This window comes from Piliocolobus tephrosceles, chromosome 13 (genome assembly GCF_002776525.5).
Source record: "Piliocolobus tephrosceles isolate RC106 chromosome 13, ASM277652v3, whole genome shotgun sequence".
Lineage (NCBI taxonomy): Eukaryota > Metazoa > Chordata > Mammalia > Primates > Cercopithecidae > Piliocolobus > Piliocolobus tephrosceles.
The window spans coordinates 16,004,493-16,029,035 of NC_045446.1; the positions used below are offsets into that span (position 1 = coordinate 16,004,493).

Sequence of the window (24,543 nt, forward strand, 5' to 3'; positions counted from 1 at the left end):
ACTTTCGCCATATCAGTGTATGGCAATTGATGCATGGAGTTGTCATGCATATTGGGTTCGGGTCAACCCAGGAAGTTCACCTGAGCCTGTGATGCTCGGGGTTTTATTATCAGGGCTCGATTGTATACTGCGCATGTAACTGATGTTTAGTTCCCAGCCTTTCTGGAGGATCAGCATAAAACCTTTTATCTCCTGTTCTATGGAAATCAAAACTGATAGGGCATGCCCTGAAGCCCCCATCATAAACCACATTGTTGGACTTTCCAGTGACCAAAGCCTCTTGGCAAACAAAGAGGCTTGAATTTGTTCATTAATTCATTTGTTGAATTCTTTGTTCATTAATTCAACAACTACTTAGTGAGCACTTTATATATTCCTGACAATTAACAGATAATGAGCAAACATAAATTACTGTGCCTTTACAGAGATTCAGTTTGTTTCTCATATCTACATCTGTGGCAGGATGATTCATATTCTGATTAGGGTGTCAGCTAAAAAACAATGTACTCTAGTAAGAACATGTTGTGGTAGGTTATAAAAATGTCCCCAAGTTTCTCCTTTGTCACATTCATATCATTGTGATGCAGTGTTGCAGATCTTTCCATCGGGCAGTAGAGCGTGTTACTCCGACACCTTGAATCCAGATCCGGGTTGGCCTTGCAACTTGCTTTGACGAATATGCTATCAGCAAATATGTCAGGGCGCTCACCACAGGATACTTCTGACACTCAGTGTTAGTAATTTACCCTCACTCTACATGTATTAATACTTTTTCCTTGTTGACTGTAGAGCTTCTTTTACTTCCTAATTTCACAGGCAGTGGATAAGGAAGTTTAACATGAGAGTCATAATGCTGCAAAATATGGATGCTGGCTTTTCTTGCTCTTGAAACACGGTAGATTCAGGCTGTAAGTCCATGTAAGAGAGCGCTCCAAAGACAACGGTGACAGTTGTCAGGTGGAAGACACCTGTGGACAAAGACCCATAGCAGAGGGCAAGCCCAGGATGATGGAAGATATGTGTGTCCTTGAAGATGACGATCGGCATAGTGACATTCAAGTAAACTCCAGCATAGATTAGCAACTATTTTTACTACATCTTCCCACTCCATCCACCTTTCAGCTCCCCATGCATCCCACTAAGAACCAACTCCACCATTCAATAAAATCCTGCATTCGTCCTTCAAGCCTGTGTGTGACTCAATTTTTCTGGGATGCTGGACAGGAGCTCGGGATACAGAAAGTGGTCACCCTGGCCCTTTGCCCTGGCAAAACGACAGAGGGTCCATTGAGCTGGTTAACATTTATGCTGTCTGCGAATGGCAAGGCTAAAAGAGCATTGTAATACTGGGGCCACAGGCACCCACCCCTGGACACTACCATGTTGCCAGAGCCCAAAGCACTTGTCCCAGCTCCAGCACCTGACCGTCTGTGTGCTTCCCCTTCCATCAGGGGTTTGAGCAGCAATGGTGACAGAAAAGGTGAGGCACACCCCTGTCACTCGGGGGATTAGAGAACTCTTCTGTTTCAATAGCACTCAACAGTTAGTTTTTTTAACCCTTGCCCCACTTGTTCCCTTAAGCCCTAGTATTTCCCAGTGTCTATTTTTCCCATCTTTGTGTCTGTGTGTCCTCAATATTTAGCTTGCACTTATACATGAGAACATGTGGTATTTGCTTTTCTGTTTGGTGTTAATTCGCTTAGGATAATGGCCTCTAGCTTTAGCCAATGGCGCAAAGCACCTGAGTTTTGCATTTTTATGGCTGTGTGGTATTCCATGATGTATATGTACTGTATTTTCTTTATCCAATTCACTGCTGATGGGCACTTAGGCTGATTCTATGTTGTTGCTGTTGTGAATGTTGCTGTGATGAACACACAAGCACGTGTCTTTTTTGTAGAAAAAATTATTTTCTTTTAGATGTTATCCAGTAATGGGATTACTAAGTCAAATGATAGTTTGTTTTAGTTCTTTCAGAAATCTCCAAACTGCTTTCCACAGTGGCTGAACTAATTTACATTTCCAGCAGTGTATAAGCATTCCCCTTTCTCCATGTTCTGGCCAGCATCTACTGCTTTTTTACTTGCTAATAGTAGACATTCTGACTGATACGAGATGGTTATCTCATTGTGATTTTGATTTGCATTTTTCTGATGATTAGTCTTGTTGAGCATTTTTTCATATGTTTGTTGTCTTCTTGTATGTCCTCTTTTGAGAAGTATCTGCTCATATTCTTTGCCCACTTTTTAATGGGATTACTTGTTTTTTGCTTGCTGAGTGGTTTAAGTTCCTTATACATTATGGAAATTAGACTTATTGGATGCATAGCTTTCTGAGAATTTTCTCCCATTCTGTAGGTTGCCTGTATACTCTGTTGATAGTCTCTTTTGCTATGCAGAAGGTCTTTAATTTAATTAGGTTCCAGTTGTCAAATTTTTTGTTGCTATAGCTTTTGAACACTTAGTCATAAATTATTTCCCAAGACTGATGTTCAGAATGATGTTTCCCAAGTTTTCTTCTAGGATTCTTATAGTTTGAGGTCTCACATTTATCTCTTTAATATATCTTGAGTTAATTTTTGTATATGGTAAAAGGTAGGTGTCCAGTTTTGTTTTTTTGGTATATTGCTAGCCTATTATCCCGGCACCATTTATTGAATAAGTCCTTTCTCCATTGCTTACTTTTGCTGACTTTGGTAAAGATCAGATAACCGTGTGTGTCTGTGTGTGTGTGTGTGTGTGTGGCTTTCTTTCTAGGTTCTCTATTCTGGTCTATGTTACTGTTTTTGTACTAGTGTCATGCTGTTTTGGCTACTATAGCCCTATAGTATGTCTTGAAATCAGATAATGTGGTGCCTCCAGCTTAATTCTTTTTGCTAAGGATTGCTATGGCTATTTGGGTTCTTTTCCAGTTTCATATGAATTTTAGAATAGTTTTTCTAATTCTGTGAAAAATGACATTGTGATTTGATAGGAATAGCACTGAATCTGTGGTTTGCTTGGGGTAGTATGGCCATTTTTAATGATATTGATTATGTTAATCCATGAGCATGGACTGTTTTTCCATTTGTTTATGTCCTCTCTGATTTCTTTGAGTAGAGTTTTATAATTCTCTCCTTGTAGAGATATTTTGTTTACTTGGTTAGATGTATTCTAGATATTTTATTTTTTTGGTAGCTATTATTAATTGAATTGTATTCTTGATTTGGTTCTCAGTTTAACATTACTGATGTTTAGAAGTGCTACTGATTTTTGTACATTGATTTAGTAACCTAAAAATTTAGTGAATTCGTTTATCAGCTCCAGGAGCCTTTTGACAGAGTCTTTAGAGTTATCTAGATATAGAATCCTATAGTCCACAAAGAGAGATAGTTTGACTTCTTCTTTTCCTATTTGAGTGCCTTTTGTTTCTTTCTCTTGACTGATTGCTCTGCTTAGGACTTCTGGAACTATGTTGAACTATGGTGAGAGTGGGCACCCTTGTCTTGTTCCAGTTTTCAAGGGGGAATACCTTCAGATTTTGCCCATTCATTATGACATTGGCTGTGAATTTGTCATAGATTGCACTTATTTTGAGGTATGTTGCTTTGATGCTTAGTTTATAGAGAATTTTTATAATGAAGGGATGTTGCATTTTATTGAAGGCTTTTTCTGCATCTATTGAGATCATATAGTTTTTGTTTTAAATGCTGTTTATGTGGTGAATGACATTTCATGATTTGCATGTATTGAACCAACCTTGCATCCAAAGAATGAAGCCTACTTGATTATGGTGAATTAACTTTTGAGGTGCTGTTGAATTTGGTTCACTGATGGTTTTGAATCTATGTTAATCAGGAATATTGGCCTGTAGTTTTCTTTTTTCGTTGTGTCTTTGCCAGGTTTTGGTATCAGAGACCTGATGCTGGTTTCATAGAATGAATTGCAAAGAAGTCCCTCCTGCTCAATTTTTTGAAATAGTTTCAGTAGAATTGGCACCAGCTCTTCTTTTTACATCTGGTAGAATTTGACGGCAGATACTTTTGGTCTGCACTTTGTTTTTGGTTGGTAGATTTTTAGTACTGTTTTCACTTCAGAACTTGATACTAGTCTGCTCAGGGTTTCAATTTCTTCCTTATTAAATTGGGAGTTTGAGGGTTCCCGGGATTTTATCCATTTCTTCTATATTTTCTAGTCTATTTGCATAAAAGTATTCATAATATTCTCTGACTATCTTTTGCATTTCTGTGGGATTGGTTGTAATGTCACCTTTGTCCTTTCTGGTTGTGCTTATTTGGATTTTTCCTTTATTTTTTTACCTTAGTGAATCTAGCTAGCAACCTACCAATCTTATTTATCCTTTCAATAAAACAAATTTTGGTTTCATTAATTTTTTTTTTTTTTTTTTTTTTTGAGACGGAGTCTTGCTCTGTCACCCAGGCTGGAGTGCTGTGGCCGAATCTCAGCTCACTGCAGGACTACAGGCGCCGCCACCTCGCCCGGCTAGTTTTTTGTAGTTTTTAGTAGAGACGGGGTTTCACCGTGTTAGCCAGGATGGTCTTGATCTCCTGACCTTGTGATCGGCCCGTCTCGGCCTCCCAAAGTGCTGGGATTACAGGCTTGAGCCACCGCGCCCGGCCTTCATTAATTTTTTTATATAAACTTTTGGGTCTCAATTTTGTTCAGTTCTGTTCTGATTTTAGTTATTTCTTGTCGTCTGCTAGCTTTGTGGTTGATTTGCTCTTGTTTTTCTAATTCCTCTACATGTGATGTTAGATTATTAATTTGACATCTTTCTACATGTTTCTTATTGTAGAAACATTAAATTTTGGTAGAACAGCTATGCAGGATGATTTGTTGTGCTGAATGTTAACAATTGGGGCTAATTTAAAATAACTTTTTCCCTATCAATTTTAAAGCTTCTTTTACTTCCTTATTTCTGAAGCTGTAGATTAAAGGATTCAACATGGGAATAACAGTGCCAGAAAATATAGAGGCCACTTTCATATTCTGCTGGGAATTATTAGAATGAGACTGTAAGTACATGTAAGAGAGTGTCCCATAGAAAATGGTGACTATAGTCAGGTGGGAGGCACATGTGGAGAAGGATTTTTTCCTCCCTGCACTAGAAGACATTTTCAGGATGGTGGCCATGATGTAGATGTAGGAAAAGATGATGACCAACCCAGTGAACATCAAGTTAAATCCCACAAAGACAACAAGTAGCGTGAGGTTGATGTCATACTGGAGCATGAAAGGGCAAGAATTGGGGGCCCATCACAGAAAAAGTGATTGATGTTATTGGACTTGCAGAAGGACACAGAAAATGTAAAACCTGTATGTACAGAGGCATTTATTGAGCCCATGATGTACGAACCAGCTACCAAATGGATGCAGACTCTTCGGGACATGATCATGGGATACTGAAGGGGCTTACAGATGGCAACATAACGGTCCACTGCCATCATAGCCAGGAGATAACAGTCACTGGTTGCAAATGTTGCATAAACCAAAAATTGTGTCACACAGCCCCGAAATGATATAAAATTCTTTTCTTCTGTGAAGCTTTGGAGCAGCTTGGGAGTGATAGCAGAAGTGTAACAGATATCAACAAAAGCCAAATGTTGTAGAAAAAAGTACATGGGTATTTGAAATCTGGAATCTGTGTTGATGAGTAAGATTATTCCAGTATTACCCATTATGGAGGTCACATAGATGAGAAGGAATACAATGAAGAGGATATGCCAAAACTCTTGTTGGGCACCAAATCCCAGAAGACAGAATTCAGTCACTTCAGTGCTGTTTCCTCGTGCCATGGCTACCAAAAGTCTAGAAAGGACTAAAAGAAGGACCCAGAAAAGAAGGGAAATCTTTGAGACTTCTTGCAGTGAAATGACTTTATATTTCATGTCACTTTTTTCTATTTGGATTTTCATGACAAATACTCACAATAGTGTTATTTACATCTCAAATATAAAAATTTACTTACAATCATCAAGTAAAGAGTGATTTACTTGATGAAAGAGGAAATGAATTTGTCTTCAAAATGAAAAAGTTTGTCTCAGAAGAAGACTGACTTCTAATCGCTGGCCGGTTCAATATGAAGTATTTTGTTTCATCTATGTTGAAGGTGTTTTCTAATCAAATAGATGCTACAAAGAAAATGGCCAACAATCTAAGCTTTTTTAAAACATTAATGTTTGGTGGCACACGTGAAGGTTTGTTACATAGGTAAACTCATGCCACGGGGGGTTTACCCTAGCCTTTTACACATGCTTAACATATGGGTAGTGCTGGGTTTCTCAGTCATCATTAATAGTTAGCCTTGTGCAGTGGAAAGGAAATAGGTAACCCTGGTTTTGAATTTTTGCCTCACCAGTTAATAGAAAAAAGCATATAATTCCCTTTGGCCTTAGTTACTTCCCCTGTACAATGGGGATAACAGAACTCATCTACAAGTTAATTATGTTCATTCACTTGTTTATAGTATCAATAACATGCATATTATATATAATATTATGTAACTTGCATTGAAAACAAATTAACAAAAATCTTCCAATAGCAAAATTAGGAAATAGAATTGTATACATTTCAGTAGATTTATATTATTTATTAATACCTAGTCTAAGGCAGAGAGATAAATATGTACTCTTATGGGGTCAAAAGAGAAAAGCATGTTGTAGAAAAATATGTAGATTTGGACCATTTGAAAAACTAAACTCTCCGTCACTCTTAATGTCTCTTGCTTTCATTCTCTTTATTTATTTGTGGATAAATGCCAGAAAATGTGCACACCAAATTCAAGTATAGTTATTCATGGGTGTGGCATTAGGTAAAAAAGAACATTATTTTCTAAACTTACAAACTTCTGAACTTTCACTTTTATAATGGGAATTCATGACCTTTATTGTTTTAAAAATGAAGAAAACTATGTTTTATGTGGTCATTGATGCCCCCTAAAGTTGCCTGCCATTTCATTATTTTAACTATTTTTTGTTTTTTGTTTCTCTCTTCTTTTTCCTGAATTTCTGTGGACCACTTGAACTTTTTCTTATAATCCCAGTTTGGTGCAGTTACAGTGTTTTTTTTTTGTATAGTGTTTTTATTAGATATCTTTGTATAGCCTTTTTAGTGGCTGCTCTAGGTGTTGCATTATATGGGCATGGCTTGTTTTATTGTACTTCATGGATATTGCATTTTTAAAAAATACAATTAAAGGTTTGTGGCAATCCTGCATTAAGCAAGTCTATTGGCAGCATTTTCCAGCAGCACGTGCTCATTTAATATCCTTGTGTCAGCATTTTTAGCAAGAAGTATTTTTATATAAAGGCATATACTTTTTTAGACATAATGCTATTGCACATTTAATAGACTGCAGTGCAGTATAAACATAACTTTTGTATGCACTGGGAAACCAAAATATTTGTGTGACTTACTTTATTGTGAGAGTCACTTAATTGAGGTGGTCTGGAACGAAACCCACAATGTCTCTGAGATATGTTTGTATAATCATAACTTGTGTCCATTTTACCAGTTTTAGTGAAGTGTGGAAAGCTTACTTCCTTTTTCATTTCTTTACTGTCTCCCACTTATAATTGTCTTAACCATTTCCTCCACATACACTGAGAACTGCCTTAGGCGGTGTTATAATTTTTGCTTCAACCCTCAATCACCACTTTAAAAACTCAAGATAGAAGAAAAGACTGTCGTATTTTGCTCTTTCTACTTTCTTTTCTTTCTTTTTATTTTTTGAGAAAGAGTCTCACTGTCGCCCAGGCTGGATGCAGTGGTGTGATCTCGGCTCACTGCAACCTCTGCCTTCCAGGTTCAAGTGATTCTCCTCCTTCAGCCTCCCGAGTAGCTGGTATTACAGGTGCCCACCACCACGCCCAGCTACTTTTTCTATTTTTAGTAGAGATGGCGTTTCACTATGTAAGCCAGGCTGATCTCAAACTCCTGACCTCAAGTGATCCGCCGGCCTCAGCCTCCCAAAGTGCAGAGATTACAGGCATGAGCCACTGTGCCCGGCCTCTTTCCACTTTCTTTCTTTTTTTTTTTTTTTCTTTCCACTTTCTTAACCTTCTGATGTTTCATGTTTCTTTCATTTAATAACAACTAAAAGAAAGGATACGGAAGAGTGGATGGAAAAATGACACAATCATCTTCTGTGTGCAAGAAACTCACTTCAGATATAATGATACATGTAGGTTTGAAATAAAAGGAAGAAAACATGTATCATGAAAACATTAATCAAAAGAATGAATGTATGGCTATGTAAATATTAGATAAAGTATATTTTACAGCAAAGAATATTACCAAGGACAAAGAAGAACATTACATAATAACAAAAGTGCTAATCAAGAAGAAATAGCAATCCTAAATGTGTAGGCACCAAACAAATAAACTACAACATATATGGAGGAAAAACTGAAAAAAATTGAATTGAGGTAAAGGCCAATCTATAATTGGGGATTTTAATATTCCTTTCTCAACAATTTGTAGGACTATATGGAAAATCAGCAAGGATGTAGAAGAACTTGACACCTTCAGCCAACAGGATATCAGTGATAGTTATAGAATAGTCCACCTCACATAACTGGAATACGTATTTTTTCCAGCACTTGTAGAATATATATCAAGATAGATTATACATAATCCATATAATTTTAGAAGAATAGAATTCACACAGTGTGTGTTCCTGACCACAATGAGATTGAACAAGATATAAACAACAGACATGTAACAGGAAACCCTCCAGACAGTTGGAAACGAAACAATGCATGTATAAACAATCCTTCAGTCAAAGAGCTAGTCACAAGGGAAATACAAAATATTGAACTGGATGAAAATACAATACTTAAAATTTATGGGGTGCAGTTAAAGCAGTGTTTCGTGGGCATCCCATAGCACTAAATGCTTACACTAAAAAAGAGAAAAAGACTCAAATCATTAATATAATCCTCTACTTGAAAAATATTGAAAAAGAAGAACAAAATAAATTTAAAATATGTAGAATAATAAATCTAAGAACAGAACTCAATGAATTGGAAAAAGAAAAACAATTTAAAATACTATGAAACAAGAAGTGGGTTTTGAAGAAAATCAGTAAAACTGATAAACCTCTAGAAGGTCTGGCAAAGATAAAAGAAGGAAGATACAAATTATTAAGTCAGGAAAAATGGAGGTATCACTACAGACTCTGCAGACAGAAAAAAATGATAGTAAGAGAATACTACAAACATCTCTACACATATTAATTTGATAAATGAAGCTGTTAGTTGAGAAGCATAAACTAACCCATATGAAACTGATTATTTGAATAGCCATACAGCCACGAAGAGAATTGAATTTATAATTTAAAAATTTTCTTTTAAAATAGCACCGGAAAACTCACTAAATGTATAAAAAAGAATTAACTTAATTCTATACAATTTCTTTCAGAAAACAGATGTGAAAAGAACATTTTCCAACTTATTCTGTGAATCCCGTATTACCCTACTAGCAAAAGCAGACTAAATAGCACACAAAAAGAAAACCATAGTTCTGTATCTTTAATGAATATAGACGCAAAAATCTTTTAAAAATTTAGCAAATAGAATTCAGCTATGCATATGAAATTATACACAATGGCCAAGTTGGTTATATTCAGGTCCAAAAGAGAAAAATCACAGGATCATATACACTGATGAACAAAAAGAATTTGACAAAATTCAACATCTACTTAATACCTTAAAAATCTCTGAAAACAAGGAAGAGAGGGCAATTTCCGCAACTGATGAAGAACATCTACATAAAAACCTATAACTAACATCCTACTTGATAGTTACAGACTAAATGCTTGCTCCTAAAATTGGGAACAGGTGAGGATACTCATTCTCTTCAGTGCTATTCAACAGAGTTTGGGAAGTTCTAGTCAAAGGAAAGGATATATAGGCATAAAGTGATACAGATCAGAAAAGAAGAAATAAAACTGCCATTTGTAGATGACATGATGGTTTATGTAGAAGATTCCAAGAATCTACCAAAAACTTCTGGAAGTAATAAGTGAGTTCAGAAAAGTTGCAGAATACACGACAGTTATAAAAAATCCATACTATTTTCATAACAATGAACTTGTGGAAACTGGAATAAACACAACACCATTGATAATAGTTCAAAAAATGAAATACTTAGGTAGAAATATAACATAACTATTGCAGGACTTGATGAAAATTACAATATGCTGATAAAAGAAATAAAAGAAGATCTACATAAATAGATACATTGTGTTTAGGAGATACAAGACTCCATATAGTGGTGTCAGCTCCCCCCAGATTGATGTACAGGTTTAATACAAATGCAATGAATATCTCAGCATAGTATTTTTAGCATGTGAACAAGAATATTCTAAATTTATAGGGAAGAGAAAAGAAGCTAGAATAGCTAATACGATCCCGAAAACAAAGAAGAAAATGAGATGAATCACTTTACCTAACACCGATATTTTTTCTATATCTACAATAATTAACACTGTGGAATTGGTGGAAAGATAGATACAAAGATGGAGCAAAATAGTGAATCCACAAATAGATCCACACACATGCAGTCATTTGATTTTTGAGCAGGTTCAATTCAATGGAGGAAGGCATTTTAGAAAATAGTGCTGAGACAACTGGATATTCATAGACAAAAACATGAACCCAAACCTAAAACTCATACCTTATGTAAGAATTAACTCAACATGAATCTTAGCTTTAAATGTAAAACATAAAACCCTAAAACCTTTAGAGAGTAATCTAAGACAAAATATTTAGGGCAAAATTGTTAGGAGAGGTGTTGTGAAGAATTCTTAGACATGACATCAAAAGCACAATCCCCTCCTCAAAAATTCAACAATTGGATCTCATTAAAATGGAAACTTTTGCTCTGTTAAACACCCAGTGAAGAGAATGAAAAAGCACGCTACACTGGAAGAAAATATTTTCAAACAACGTATGTGATAAAGGACATGTATTTAGAGAATATAAAGAACTCCCAAACAACGTCAACAACAACAACAACAACAACAACAACAATATCAAATTAGAAAATGCCTGAATGACATGAACAGACATTTTACCAAAAAGGACTATATGGATGGTAAATAAGCACATGAAAAGGTGTCCAACATCATTAGCCATTAGGGAAATGCAAAGTAAGAACAAAATGTGATATCACTACACTACATGTGAGATGTCACTACAGAATAGCTAAAATAAAAAAAAAAAGTGACAATAGCAAATGCTGGGAAAGACTCAGAGTAACTGGATCTCTCATACATTGCTGGTGAAAATGGTGGTCACTCTGGAAAATAGTTTGGTAGTTTTGTAAAAAGCTGCTAGACATACACTTACCATACAACCCAGTCCTTGGACTTGTGGGCAATTATATTTGCATAAAACTTATATTCACACGAAAACCTGTACAAAATTTTTTATAACATTTTCATTTGTAGTAGCCAAAATCTGCAATCAAATGCCCTACAGTAAATGAGTGCTTTAACAATTTTATTACATCCATACTATGGAATATTTCCAAAAATAAAGAGAAATAAACTATTGATACATGCAGCAGCTCGGATGACTATCAAGGGCATTATTCTGAGTGTAAAAAAGCCAACATCAAAAGGACATATACTATATGATTCCATTTATAAAGCATTATGAAAATGATAAAATTATAGAAATAGAGAACAGATTGGCGATTGCTAAACGTTGGGGTGGTAAGAGGAGGGGCATGGTGTGACCAGAAGGGGTACAAACGAGACATATAGAATCTGAGATCTGTGATCATCAAGTCTGTGTCTCCACTGCAGTGGTAGCTCTATAAATCTACACACGTATGAAATGACATAGAGCTATATACACAACTGTCCCAGTATCAAGATCCTGTTTTGATGTCATATTGTAATTATGTAAGATTGAACCCTTGAGGAAAAAGTATATGAAGGATATTTGGTCCCTTTCCCTATTACCTTTGGAACTTCCTGTGAATCTATACATATTTCATAATAAAAAGTTAAAAAATGAAGAAGAAAAAGTAAAGTCTATTGTGCAGTGATGTGAGGTTGAAGTGAGCAGATTTATGTAAATTTATGTAAATTTCTCAGCACAGGGCTGGGCATGGAAGGTATGCCCAGCAAATGACTTTAGTAACAATGCAAATAATACATTAAAGGCATATTATATTGATAGGTTAATTGAGCAATCGGTTTATTCATTCAATCATTTGTTCATTCATGTTATTTTCCAGGTGATACTCAGATTCAATCAAACCCATCCCTTTATTTTCAGTAATTCACCAGGGATGAAGTCATTCCTCCTGGTTTTAAGGTGAAACATTCTGGGGCTTTGGCTAATCTTTTGCTCTAAAATTTTCACCATGCACTGGCATGGTACATGGCAGGTTTTGAAAAAAATACTATTTGCTTTGTTTTACTTACTTTGAGGTTGTCTACATGTTCTCTTTCTGCAACTGGCACTGATTGCTGATCAAGGTCTCTCTTTTCAGTTCCTTCTCATCAGCAAGTATATAGCTGGGGTATAAGAGATCAATACCACTCCCTGGAGAAACTGAGGTTCTGGGGGCTCAGATGTAATTGGGAAAAACAATGTTTGCTAGTTATTTTCTGCTGAAGCAAAGTTAAGCTCTCCAGGGGGAACAAAATTCTTGTTTTAATGCCATCAGGGACTTTTTGCCCTGCTATTGATAATTTGCTATTAGCCTTCTTCCCTCCCTCTCTTTTATTCTTCCTCCATTTCTCCCCTCTTTATTTCCTTTCTTCCTGCTTTTATTTCTTCTTACCCCACCTTCTCTTTTTTTGGGTGGGTGATGAATAACAAACCAAGTGGTAAATTCAGAAGTATAAAAGTGTATATAGTAAGAACCATGTCCACCTTCATCCCTAGATTTCTAATCTTCAGTTTCCTTCGCTGGAGATCACCATTGTTACAAGCTCCTGTTATTCTTCCAGATATACAAGCCTTGCAATGCATTTGAAAACGTATTATATTCATATTCTTTGTTCACTCCCACAACAAAAGACGATGTATTATTCACATTGCTCAGCTTTCATTTCACTTAATGTTTTTGGGTGATTTGTCTCCATCAGTATGAAAAAGAGAAGCCTCACTCTTTTTAATGTTTGTATTATATTTTATTGAACAGTTGCATTTATTAATCTGTTTAATCATACTGTTCCTCCATTGTTTGACATTTAGATTGCTTCCAATCTTTTACTAATATAAACAATGTTACTGTAAATATTATTGTGAATATATCTGTAGGTATAAAAGGTGTTTTGGAGAGGAAACTGAGTAAAGGGTATGATAATGATAACTTTTGATACTTATTGCCCAGCTACCCTCAAGAAGCTCTACCAGTTTATACCAATTCTATCAAACCTAGTGACTATTTCTCCAAATTCTAACAGATTATTACAAAACTTATATAAAATTTGTCATTTTTGTAGGTGAAAAATAATTTAATTTGTTTGTCCTTTTCTCATACGAGCCAGGTTGGATATCTTTTCATATTTCTATGAAGAATGATTTTTTAATTTTATGTGAATTATGTTATATATGTTGCCCTCTGAGAAAGTATTTTGTTTTTAAATTGATACCTTGAATTGCCCCCTTTTTGCCTCATGAAAAAGAATGAGGCAGTATTTTGTATTATGCACAACATTGCTATAAACTTTATTGTATGTGTTACTTGGTACAATTATTTTTCATGTATATTGCAGTAGTTTCCTGTTCCTATCGCTCCTGAACAAACTACTGCAGAGCAATTGCCACTTCCTCTTACTCAGGCCTAAAATTTTCCAAAGAAGGGCATACAAAACTAGAGTTTTTTTTTTTCTTTTCTTATTGAGCACTTCAGAAATTAAGACTGATGGCATTTAGTATAAAATTTAAATATAAGTGTTAACTGTTAGATCTAATCTTTCTGATCCACACTCTACCACTGAAAATGGAATTTGATTGAATTAACTAAAGGGGCAGTCTAGCATTTGTTTTGCTTTGGATTACGGCTAGCCTCTCAAAGAATTTTCCTTTCATATACTGACTCCTGAATGACCTGATTCTGGGGGTGACAGCAGTGGTTAGGTGAGTACACAGTCTCCCTGAGGATGTTCAATGTAAAATCATAGTCTGTTTTATACAATAAGAAGTTTCTTAGAAAGCACTCAACTTTCTGAACATTTTGAAATTTTATTTTAGTTAAACACATGATAACAATGTGCAGAGAACTGGATTAGTCATCACCCTGCTTCATGACACACTGTTGCCATTGGCCCATGCACAGCCCCACTTAATATTAATTACATACTAATTTATTAAGTGAATAATCCAGTCCAAAGTCTCAAAAATTATCTACAATATATAGTTACCAATGTACTATTTCCCTGTACTTTGCATTTGCTTACCCTCATCCTTACTTGCAAATAGCAACATTATGAATGTTTCTTTGTATTCTTTTATTTTTTGATTTACAGCTTTACACACACACACAGACACACACACAGACACACACATACACACACACACTCACCCCTGAAGCATATGCTTTCCAGTTTGCCTGTTACTAAGTTAATGAAACATTTCTTCTATTTTATTCTGTGATATTTTTTAAAAAATCAACAGTACTAAAACTTATCTGTTGTGTTGTTGTAGCAGTGGCTCATTCATTTTCACTGTGCAGAATATTCCATTACGTGATTAAAATCTAATTAATTTATCCCTTCATCTGTGTAGCAGCTATGTGAATGAATCTGTAGATCTCCTTCAGGAGTGTAAATGACCCAGGATCTCAGCTTCTCACTTTGAAATCCCTTGTAGTAGTTTTTCTGACACCCCACTTCCCGTGGGCTGCTCCTTGCTAATGTCTGTGTGCAGAATGGATTGGAAGGTAGACCCATACCTGGAAGACACAGGACTCCTTTGTCAGTCCATTTTGGTTCAAGGATTTCTCAGTAACTTTGCTGAATTGTGCTTCTACTTCATGACCGTCTCACATGCTTCTGCTCCATCTTCTCTTCCTCTCTTCTTGACTTGGGGTCTGACTTGCATCTTTCTTAGCTTTTCTCACTGTCTTCCCTATTACCTTTTACATAGGCATCCCCCTAACAAAATGTTTGCATGTGTAGTCCCATCTTGGTGTCTGCTTTTTAGGACATTCTGCCAATGGATGTTGGAGTAGTTTCCAGATTTTTCTAGTATACACAATATTGCTATACACTTTATTGTACAGGTTATTTGGTACAGTTAGTTTTCATAAGTATTGCAGTAGTTTCCTATTCCTGTTACTTCTGTAACAAACTACAACAGAGTACTTGCTGCTGCAGAATACTTGCTACTTCCTCTTCCTCAGGTCCTATGATGTCATCACTATAGTGAACCAGAGCAGTGTTCTACAGTTTTCCAGATGATCAAGGTCCCATAGGCTACACTGTGGCTGAGGAGAGTTCAGATAACCCTGGGAATTTTGGGGAATCTTTGGTGATAGCTATGCTGGGAGAATGTACATTGCTTCTGAACTTGCGTCCTGATAAGTGTGGAAAAGAAAACATTTCCAAATTAGTGCCAGTGAATACTTCCAGAGGCTGTTTGTTCCAGTAACAATTGCACATCTGGGATGGCAACTAGATTGGTGCTTCCATTAGGCTAAGATTGTAATAGTCTATTTCCTGCCATAATCAGTGTGGCATAGTTCTGGACTGGTGGATTAATTGGGGATATTGATGGCAGTGGCCGCTCCTGATGGCCAGCTGCTTCCATCACACCAGCTGCAGCAGGGAGGTGTGGCTAGGGCTACAATGCTCCGTGGAGCCAGCGGACGCTGGGGGCAAGCAGGAGCCCTGCCCCTTTTGAATTAGGGTGAGAGCTCCCTGGGTGTCATTGCTGCTGCCCAAACCATGGCTGCAAAGGGCCTCTCACTCCATGGAGAGGGCAGGATCCCTGGCTTCTCCCCCCAACGCTGTACAGCTGCAACCACCCAAACCACAGCTGCAGACTCAGGCATCCCTTCACTCTTGAGATCCCAGGAAGGTCCTATGCACCTAGCAGGCTTGGAAGTGCCTGCTTTCGCTGCCTGGCTTCTCCCTGCTGTGGGTGCCCACTCTGATCTCAGAGCAAAGTCAGTGCCACGTCCAGGGGTTATGAATGGCAGCAGGATGCGGTCAGATTCCCGGGCAGAAGGGTACACCCCATGTTCAGGCCAGGGAGGGCCAGACGGCTTGGACTGGGCTGCGACTCCCACTGACCAGAGGGGGATCTTGTGGTGTATTTTCTGGGCCTACCCATGGCTGCCCATGGACCAATCAGCATGCACTTTCTCCCATCTGAGGCCCATAAAAGTCCTGGGCTCAGCCAGAGCTTGGCAGATGATGGGACGACCAGGTGCAGAGAGCAGCTACCCTCTCTGCTGATAGCAGGACACGTCAGGATGACCACCAGGAGAGAGAAGCTACCCGCTTATGAGCCTACTATCTGCTGAGAGCTGGGAAGACAGCAAGATAACTTGCCTGCAGAGAGAAGCTTCCCACTCAAGGATCTCCTCTATGCTAGGATCTGAACTCTCATCAGGACACCCTGGCTGCAGAAAGGTACTACCCCATGCAAGTCTGCTGTGAACTGTTCTATTGCTCAATAAAGCTCCTCTGTATCTTGCTCACCCTCCATTTCTCTGCGTACCTGTTGCCGGAAGTCAGGGAACCTGAACGGAGGGACCGGCTGAAGCCACAGCAGAAGAACATAAATTGTGAAGATTTCATGGACATTTATTAATACTCCAAATTAATACTTTTATAATTTCTTATGCCTGTCTTTACTGCAATCTCTGAACATAAATTGTGAAGATTCATGGACATTTATCACTTCCCCAATCAATACTCTTATAATTTCCTATGCCTGTTTTTACTTTAATCTCTTAATCCCATCATCTTTGTAAGCTGAGGATGTATGTTGCCTCAGGATCCTGTGATGATTGCGTTATCTGCACAAATTGTTTGTACAGCATATGTGTTTGAACAATATGAAATCTGGGCATCCAAAACGAACAGGATGGCTGTGATTTTCAGGGAACAAGGGAGATAACCACTGGGCCTGACTGCCTGAGGGGTCAGACAGAACAGAGTCATATTTCTCTTCTTACAAAAGTGAATAGGAGAAATATTGCTGAATTCCTTTTCTCAGCAAGGAACAGCCCTGAGAAAGAGAATGCATTCCCAGGGGGAGGTCTCCAAAATGGCCACTCTGGGAGTGTCTGTCTTATACAGTTGTAGATAGGGAGGAAATAAGCCCTGGTCTCCTGTAGTGCCCTCAGGCTTATTAGGATTAGGAAATTCCTGCCTAGTAAATTTTAGTCAGACCTGTTGTCTGCTTTCAAACCCTGTCTCCTGATAAGATGTTATCAATGACAATGCATGCCCAGTGGGACATGAAACTTCATCAGCAATTCTAATTTCGCCCTGGTCCTGTGATCTCACTCTGCTCCCATTTGCCTTGTGATATTTTATTGCCCTTGAAACATGTGATCTCTGTGACTCACACCCTATTCATACACCCCTCACCTTTTGAAATCCATAATAAAAACTTGCTGGTTTTGTGGCTCAGAGGGTATCACAGAACCTGCTGACATGTGATGTCTCCCCTGGACACCTTGCTTTAAAATTTCTTTCTTTTCTACTCTTTCCCTTTATTTCTCAGACCAGCCAACATTTAGGGAAAATAGAAAAGAACCTATGTTGAAATATTGGGGGCTGGTTTCCCCAGTATGTAACCACATTCTTCCTGGTTGCAGGACAAGGACTCAGGACCCACTGAATAGTGGAGCTAAAAAAGCTATAACACAAATGGAGCTGAAACATGCCCCTTACTTGCCATGTGGTGGGTGAAGAGAAGGAAAGAAGAGGTTCAGCCTCTTCGGGAGCACAGACTTAGGAGCTTCCTGAGCCAGGGCTGTGCCTCCCTCTATGGGGTCCTGTGGTGCCTGGCATCTCCAAGCTTCCAGGTACCACTAAGTTCCCTGGTGCCAGCCAGGAAAGCTGCTTGTAGTGTGCCTGGTCCAGACACAGCCTCACAGAAAGCCAGTTCCTGTGCCAGCACCTAGAGTTTCCTCCCATGCTGCAGCAGCTGGCATGTCTGACTGCGCAGTTGCTGGACCCCGTGCTTGCTCATACACCCCTCACCACTCCACACCTGACTTGCCCTTGGCAGGAGTGGGATCCAGGCTGGTAACATAAGCTGAGTGCAGCCTGCCAGACCGAGTTGGTGGAGCGAGCCCAGTGGACCCAAGCAAAACTCAGGCAAAGGTGCCACTAGCCAGAGGTTTCAGGTCAGAAAAGCAACACCCCAAGGATCCTGTAACAATATGATGAGGACCACTATCTAATCTAAGTCTTATAGAGTGGCACTATTCCACTCCATTCCACTCCATCTGGAATAATTCTGATGTACTGTTATGTTTACCATCCCCCCAAATCACTTCCCTATTCACTGTAGTGATAGATAACCATTATCTTCTGCCTCATAGAAGATTGGGCACGAATACCCTTGGCAGTACGATATTGGCAGTAGAACCGATATCCTTGGCAGCAGCCTGACTTCTTTCTTAACTGTACTGTTAAATTATCTATGCAAAGAATCCTGTGTCAGGTGTTGAGGCTTAATCCATGAAATGTGTAATAGTTCTGGTGAGGAATGATGGAGACATCACACATGCATCCACTGCCAAGATTACCGAATACTCCTCTAGGCTAAGTGACAGCTCTGCCCATGCTCTTCTTGGTGTCTATACTTCCTGTATTGCATTAGATCCTTTTGCCCATATGTCTTCTGTGGCACATACACACACACATACATACCCACAAACTTGACCTCAAAAATCAAAAGAAAACATTACTAATAACCCAACAATCCTTGGAGGTTCCTGATAGCTTGCTCAAGCTACCAGGCTGGTTTCACATATTTTATTCCATAAGCTGTGTATTGAAAAACTGATAACGTTAAGACATTGAAGAGCTGAGGGAATTAACCTGCTCACCTTTATCCTGTTGCTCTTTTATTCTATTTTTCCGCATATAAAATGACAGACATGTACTTTCTGTGTGTTTATTTACAATAACACTGTTCAATGTTGTTATAGGCAGTTGCTTCACCCAGTAAGCTCAGCAAAGCTCTTGTTGCTGCCTCACTTTTCAACTGAGAAACAGCTGTGCTGGACTGCAGCTGACTACTCTCAACTCCCGTGAAAGTGCTCTGTCTAGATTTCTGGTCTCTCCTTTCCACTTTCATTTGTCCATTTATTTCTTCAATGAATGTTTATTCAGATACTACAATGTGCTAAGAATATGCTGGATGTTGGCAATCCAATGTTAAGCAAAGATTTTCCTCCCCTTCATGTTCCATATTAGTGAGGACATTCATCTTTCCTGGTGGCAGGATGAGTCACACCATTATTCAGAGCCAATAAAGAAACAAATTAATTAACCATCCATAACATCTAGATAATACCAGATAACTTCTAGAAAATTGTTACAACATTTTCTGTGTGATTTGGCATCTCCCTAACTATCTTTACAGAGAGAGTGTTTTCATTTAATTCCTTTCTGCTTGAATGGTGGTCAGAAACTTTAAAACTAATAGTGTCAGTATCTCTTGGGAAGCAATTTTTAGTCCCAGGAGATATTTCTATTATGTTTTCCAATATTAAAGAGCTTACCTATTTAAAAAAAAAAACAGCATTGGTTTATAACGTGAAAATGTTCCCTATTTTACTTTACTTTTTAATAATTTCAATTTTTATTCTAGATTTGAGGTTTCATGCACAGGTTTGTTATATGAGTGTGTCACAAGATGCTGAGGTTTGGGATGTGAATGATCCCATCATCCAGGTAGTGAGTATAGTGATATGGACAGGAGACAGAGAAATACTGGGTAGAAGAGGGCAGTGCATTGGCAAAGACCCCCCCTTTAAGGCTGGAGACCCACCAGAAATAAGTGAAAACAGGAATTTCTGTTTTTGTACCCAAAAAGTGGCCTTTTGGCCTGCTGTGCCCCCCTATCCTATACCCATATAAGTTCTGAACCCCAGACTCCAGAGGTAGACAAGGAGATGAGGAGATGACAGACGACAAATGGAAGAGAGGCACAGCAGAGAGAGAAGAGAAGGAACATCTGAATGCCGAGAGGAATTCGACTGGGGGCAGTTGAAGGGGAGTTTGGCCACTGGATGGCCAAAACTCCAGGGGAAGATCATCTTCCCACTCCATTGCCTTTCCAGCTCCCCATCCATCTTGCTGAGAATTATCTCCATTACTCAGCAAAGCCCTGCATTCATTTTTCAAGTTTGTGTGTGACCCAATTCTTCTGGGATGCTGGGCAAGAGCTTGGGATACAGAAAGCTGTCACACTGGCCTTGTCCCCTTGCAAAAAGGCAGAGTGTCCTTTGAACTGGTTAACACTTAAGCCAGCTGCAGATGGCAAGGCTAAAAGAGCACTGTAACATTGGGGCCACAGGCACCTAACCCTAGATACTACTGTGGGGCTGGAACTCAAAGCACTCACCCCAGCTCCTTCACCTGACTGTCTGTGTGCTCTCCCTCTTCCTCCCATCAGGGGTTTGAACAGTGGTGGTGACCGAAACTGTAAGCCACACCCTTATTGCACATCCTGCAAGGGGGATCAGGGAACTCTCCCTTTTCATTTGGGGCTCCATCTGGGATACAAAGAAGGGTGAGTTAAAATGCGAATCTGTGTCTTTTCCAAGACCCTGCCACCTCTCTCTTTCCTACAGATAAAAAGAACTTTGACTATGTTTCTCTTCAGAGACGTCTACCCACCACAGAACTGGAGTAAAGCTCTAGGGCAACCAGATGCATTTTTTTTTTTTCTGGAAGGCCCCAAGACTAAACTCTGTTGGCCAAGACCCCCAGATTTTGCCTGGTGTCTTTACTTCTCTCAAGGTTTGAAATGCCCCTTATCTCTTCCCTTATAATGTTAAGGGTTTTGCTACAGACTGCAACAATGATACTAAATATAATGAGCATTTGGCTCAGCCATCAAAGGTGAAATTCAAAACAATGTGGTTTCTGTTTATTCTTAGAGGTACCATCTCCATCCTCAACCTGACAGCCACAGACGTGCAGCATATGACACCTCTTCTCCTCGCCCACTCCCTTCCCGGCTTGGGTGCCTGGGTGTGTCCACAGCATTCATAAGCCATGCCCAATGGCCACAAGGGTGGGGGAATGTGGCCAGCTGGCCAGCACTTCCCACCTACCATGCCAATGGAACTTTTCCTCCCCTGGCCAAGAAGGTCACCCTGGACAGAACCAGGTGAAGGATACAGTGATAAAGGAACCTATTTGCACTGAGCAAGGTGATTTTTCCCCCAGGACCTCCCACTTTTGCTTCTTAAGCTGTATTTTTGTTTTCTAAATGAGAGGGTTCCTATCCCCAGCACGCTGCTTATGATAGGAAACATAATGGAGGAGCGACCCCTGCTGGCTGAAGACTGCAAATTCAACAGGGCTAATTTGAGACCATCTAGACAGATACAGACAGCCCCTGAAATACCTTTTTTTTTTTTGTCTCAAATTCGATTCCAGGTTTCAGGCTGAATCCTTAAAAAGGAAAACCAGATCTGAGGGATCCAAAGCCAGGCAACAGGCACAATGTGAATGGGCAGGACCAATTCCTGCTGACTAAATTCCCCACCACATGGAAGGAGGCCATGCTCCATAACATAAATGAGCCCCAGGGAACTCAAAGGTTGCCAGCAGTAGGGAGGATGGAGGCATAGTTGAGGGCAAATAATTCCTATTTTCTAGGCCTTCCCTGCATCATGGGTACATGTCGCATTGGCATCCATGGGTGGCACCTGCCAAGGTCTCCAGGACTCAGGGACAAAAGATGGAAGAGAAAAAGGGGACACTTGTTTTCTCTCTCCTTCAAAAAGGAAGGGAAATGAGAGTCACCTCTATTTCCTTGTCTTTCCGAATGGGCAACCAGCTTTTTTCACCACCCTTTGCTTATATTCCTTTGGAGTGTATCCTGAACCACTGGGACTGTTTTGACCATCAGAATCTGGAAGAAAAATGCCTCATAGCCCTCTGCACAGAGGTTTGGTGAAATTATGAAGGACTGGGTCTGCATTAGGAAGGAACAATTTATTTCAATACCATCCCACAGTGTTACCTTTTCTGTAGATGTGCAGACAGATGGTCTGAGACCCCATATTTGCAGGCTTTCTATAACTTGCAGAACAACTCAGACCTTTGCTGACAGTGTAGGATTAATCCAGCCCTCATGTTAGCCATCTCAGGAAAGGCTGCAAGGGGCAAGCCAAGGAAACTAAAAATACAAATTCCAGAGGCACCCCTAGCAGAGGAGCCAGCTCCTTCCAGCCCTGCTCCTCCAGGTTCACTCTGACCTCCCTATCCAGCTTCCGCCTTACACTTGCCCCCGCTTAGAAATCCCCACCATAGACAAATACCAGTCTCACTCTTGCCCCTCCAACAGATGCCTGGTGAACTTTGCCTCAGTCAGGTCCAAGTCCCCTTCTCCTTTTAAGAGTTAAAACAAATTAAGGGGGATCTCAGCAAGTTTTCAGATGATCCTGATCAATATATAGAGGCCTCCCAGAATTTCACCAAATAATTTGAACTCTCCTGGAGAGATGTTATGTTACTCTTGAATTAGACCCTGATAGGGACTGGGAAGCAGGTCACTCTGCAAGCAGCAGAGAGATTTGGGGATGAACTTTGTATCACATATAGCGTCAGGGAAGGGGGTGGAATCCTTTAACTGGAAGAGAGGCAGTACCAATAGTACAATTATTTTTCATGAAGTTTGCACTAGTTTTCTGTTCCCATTGCTTCTGTAACAAACTAGCACAGGGAACTTGCTATTTCCACTTTCTCAGGTCCAATCATGTCATCACTAAAGTGGAGTGGAGTGATGTTCTCTAGGTTTTTTAATGGTCAAGGTCTAATAGGCTACACTGTGGCTTAGGAGAGTTCAGATAGCCCTGGGAATGATTGGGAATGTTTCATGATATCTATGCTAAGAGAATGTATCTTGCTTCTGAACTTGCTTCCTGATACATGTGGAAAAGAATGTATTTCCAATTTAGTGCCAGGGCATAGTACTAGAGGCTGTTTGTTCCAGTAACAATTGCACATCTGGTACAGTGACTGAGATTGGTGCTTCCACTTGGCTGAGATTGTGGTAGTCAATTTTCTACCAGTATCTGTTTGGATTTTGTAGGTCCTGGACTGGTGAGTTAAATGAGGATATGATGAGGACCGCTACCTAATTTAAGTTTTAGAGAATTGCACTATTGAACTCTATTCCACACCACCTGGCATAATTCTGATTTACTATTATGTTTACTATTCTCCAAAATCACTTTCCCTTTTACTGTAGTGGTAGATGACCATTATCTTGTGCCTCATAGAAGATCGAGCATCAATATCTTTGGCAGTAGGATATTGGCAGTAGGATATTACAGCTCCAATATCCTTGAAAGCAGTGTGACTTCTTTCTTAAGTGTGCTAATAAGTTATTTATGCAAATAGTCATGCCAGATGTTAAGGATTAATTCATAAAATACATGGTTTTCTTGGTGGGGAATGATGGAGACACCACACATGCATCCACTGCCAAAATTACCCACTACTACTCTGGGTTAAGTGATAGCTCTGCCCCCGTTCTCCTTGGTGCCTATAACTCCTGTATACCATTAGATATTCTGCCCTTGTGTCTTCTGTGACACATACATACAAATAAAAAGAAAACATTATTAATAAAAACCCAGCAATTCTTAGAGATCCCTGATATCTTGCTCAAGCTACCAAGCTGGTTTCACATGTTTTATTCCATAAACTGTGTATTGAAAACTGATAATGCTAAGAAACTGAGGAACTGAAGGAATTGACCTAGTCACCTGTAGCCTGTTGCTCTTTTATTCTACCCTTCTGCATATAAAATGACAGACATGTACTTTCTGTGTGTTTATTTACAACAACATTCTTCGATGTTGTTACAAGTAGTTGCTTCACCCAGTAAGCTTGGCAAAGCTCTTGCTGCTGCTTTACTTTTCAACCCAGAAACAGCTGCATTGAACTGCAGCTGACTCCTCTCAACTCCACTGAGGGCACTCTGTCTAGATTTCTGGTCTTTCCTTTCTGCTTTCTTTTGTCCATTTATTCCTTCAACATATGTTTGTTCGTTTGTTTGCTTACTTATTTATTCTTTGAGACAGAGTCTCGCTCTGTGGTCCAGGCTGGAGTGCAATGACAATCTTGGCTCACTGCAACCTCTGCCTCCCTCAAGTGATTCTCCCGCCTCAGACTCCTGAGTAGCTGGGACTACAGGCACACACCACCATACCTGGCTAACTTTTTGTATTTTTTGTAGAGACAGGTTTTAGCCATATGGGCTAGGCTGGTCTCAAACTCATGACCTCAGGTGATTTACCCACCTCAACCTCCCAAAGTGCTGGCATTACAGGTATGAGCCACCATGTCCAGCCAACAAATGTT

At 39.3% G+C, this 24,543-nt stretch overlaps 1 protein-coding gene across 1 annotated transcript; it reads right to left on the reverse strand.

Moving 5' to 3' along the window:
* Positions 1 to 4,865: 4,865 nt before the first annotated feature.
* On the reverse strand, positions 4,866 to 5,794 carry LOC111544956 (olfactory receptor 5AK2). The gene is given in 2 exon segments (XM_023215835.1): positions 4,866 to 5,221; positions 5,224 to 5,794. Coding segments are annotated over 2 exon segments (927 nt in total).
* Between the last annotated feature and the right edge of the window lie 18,749 nt (positions 5,795 to 24,543).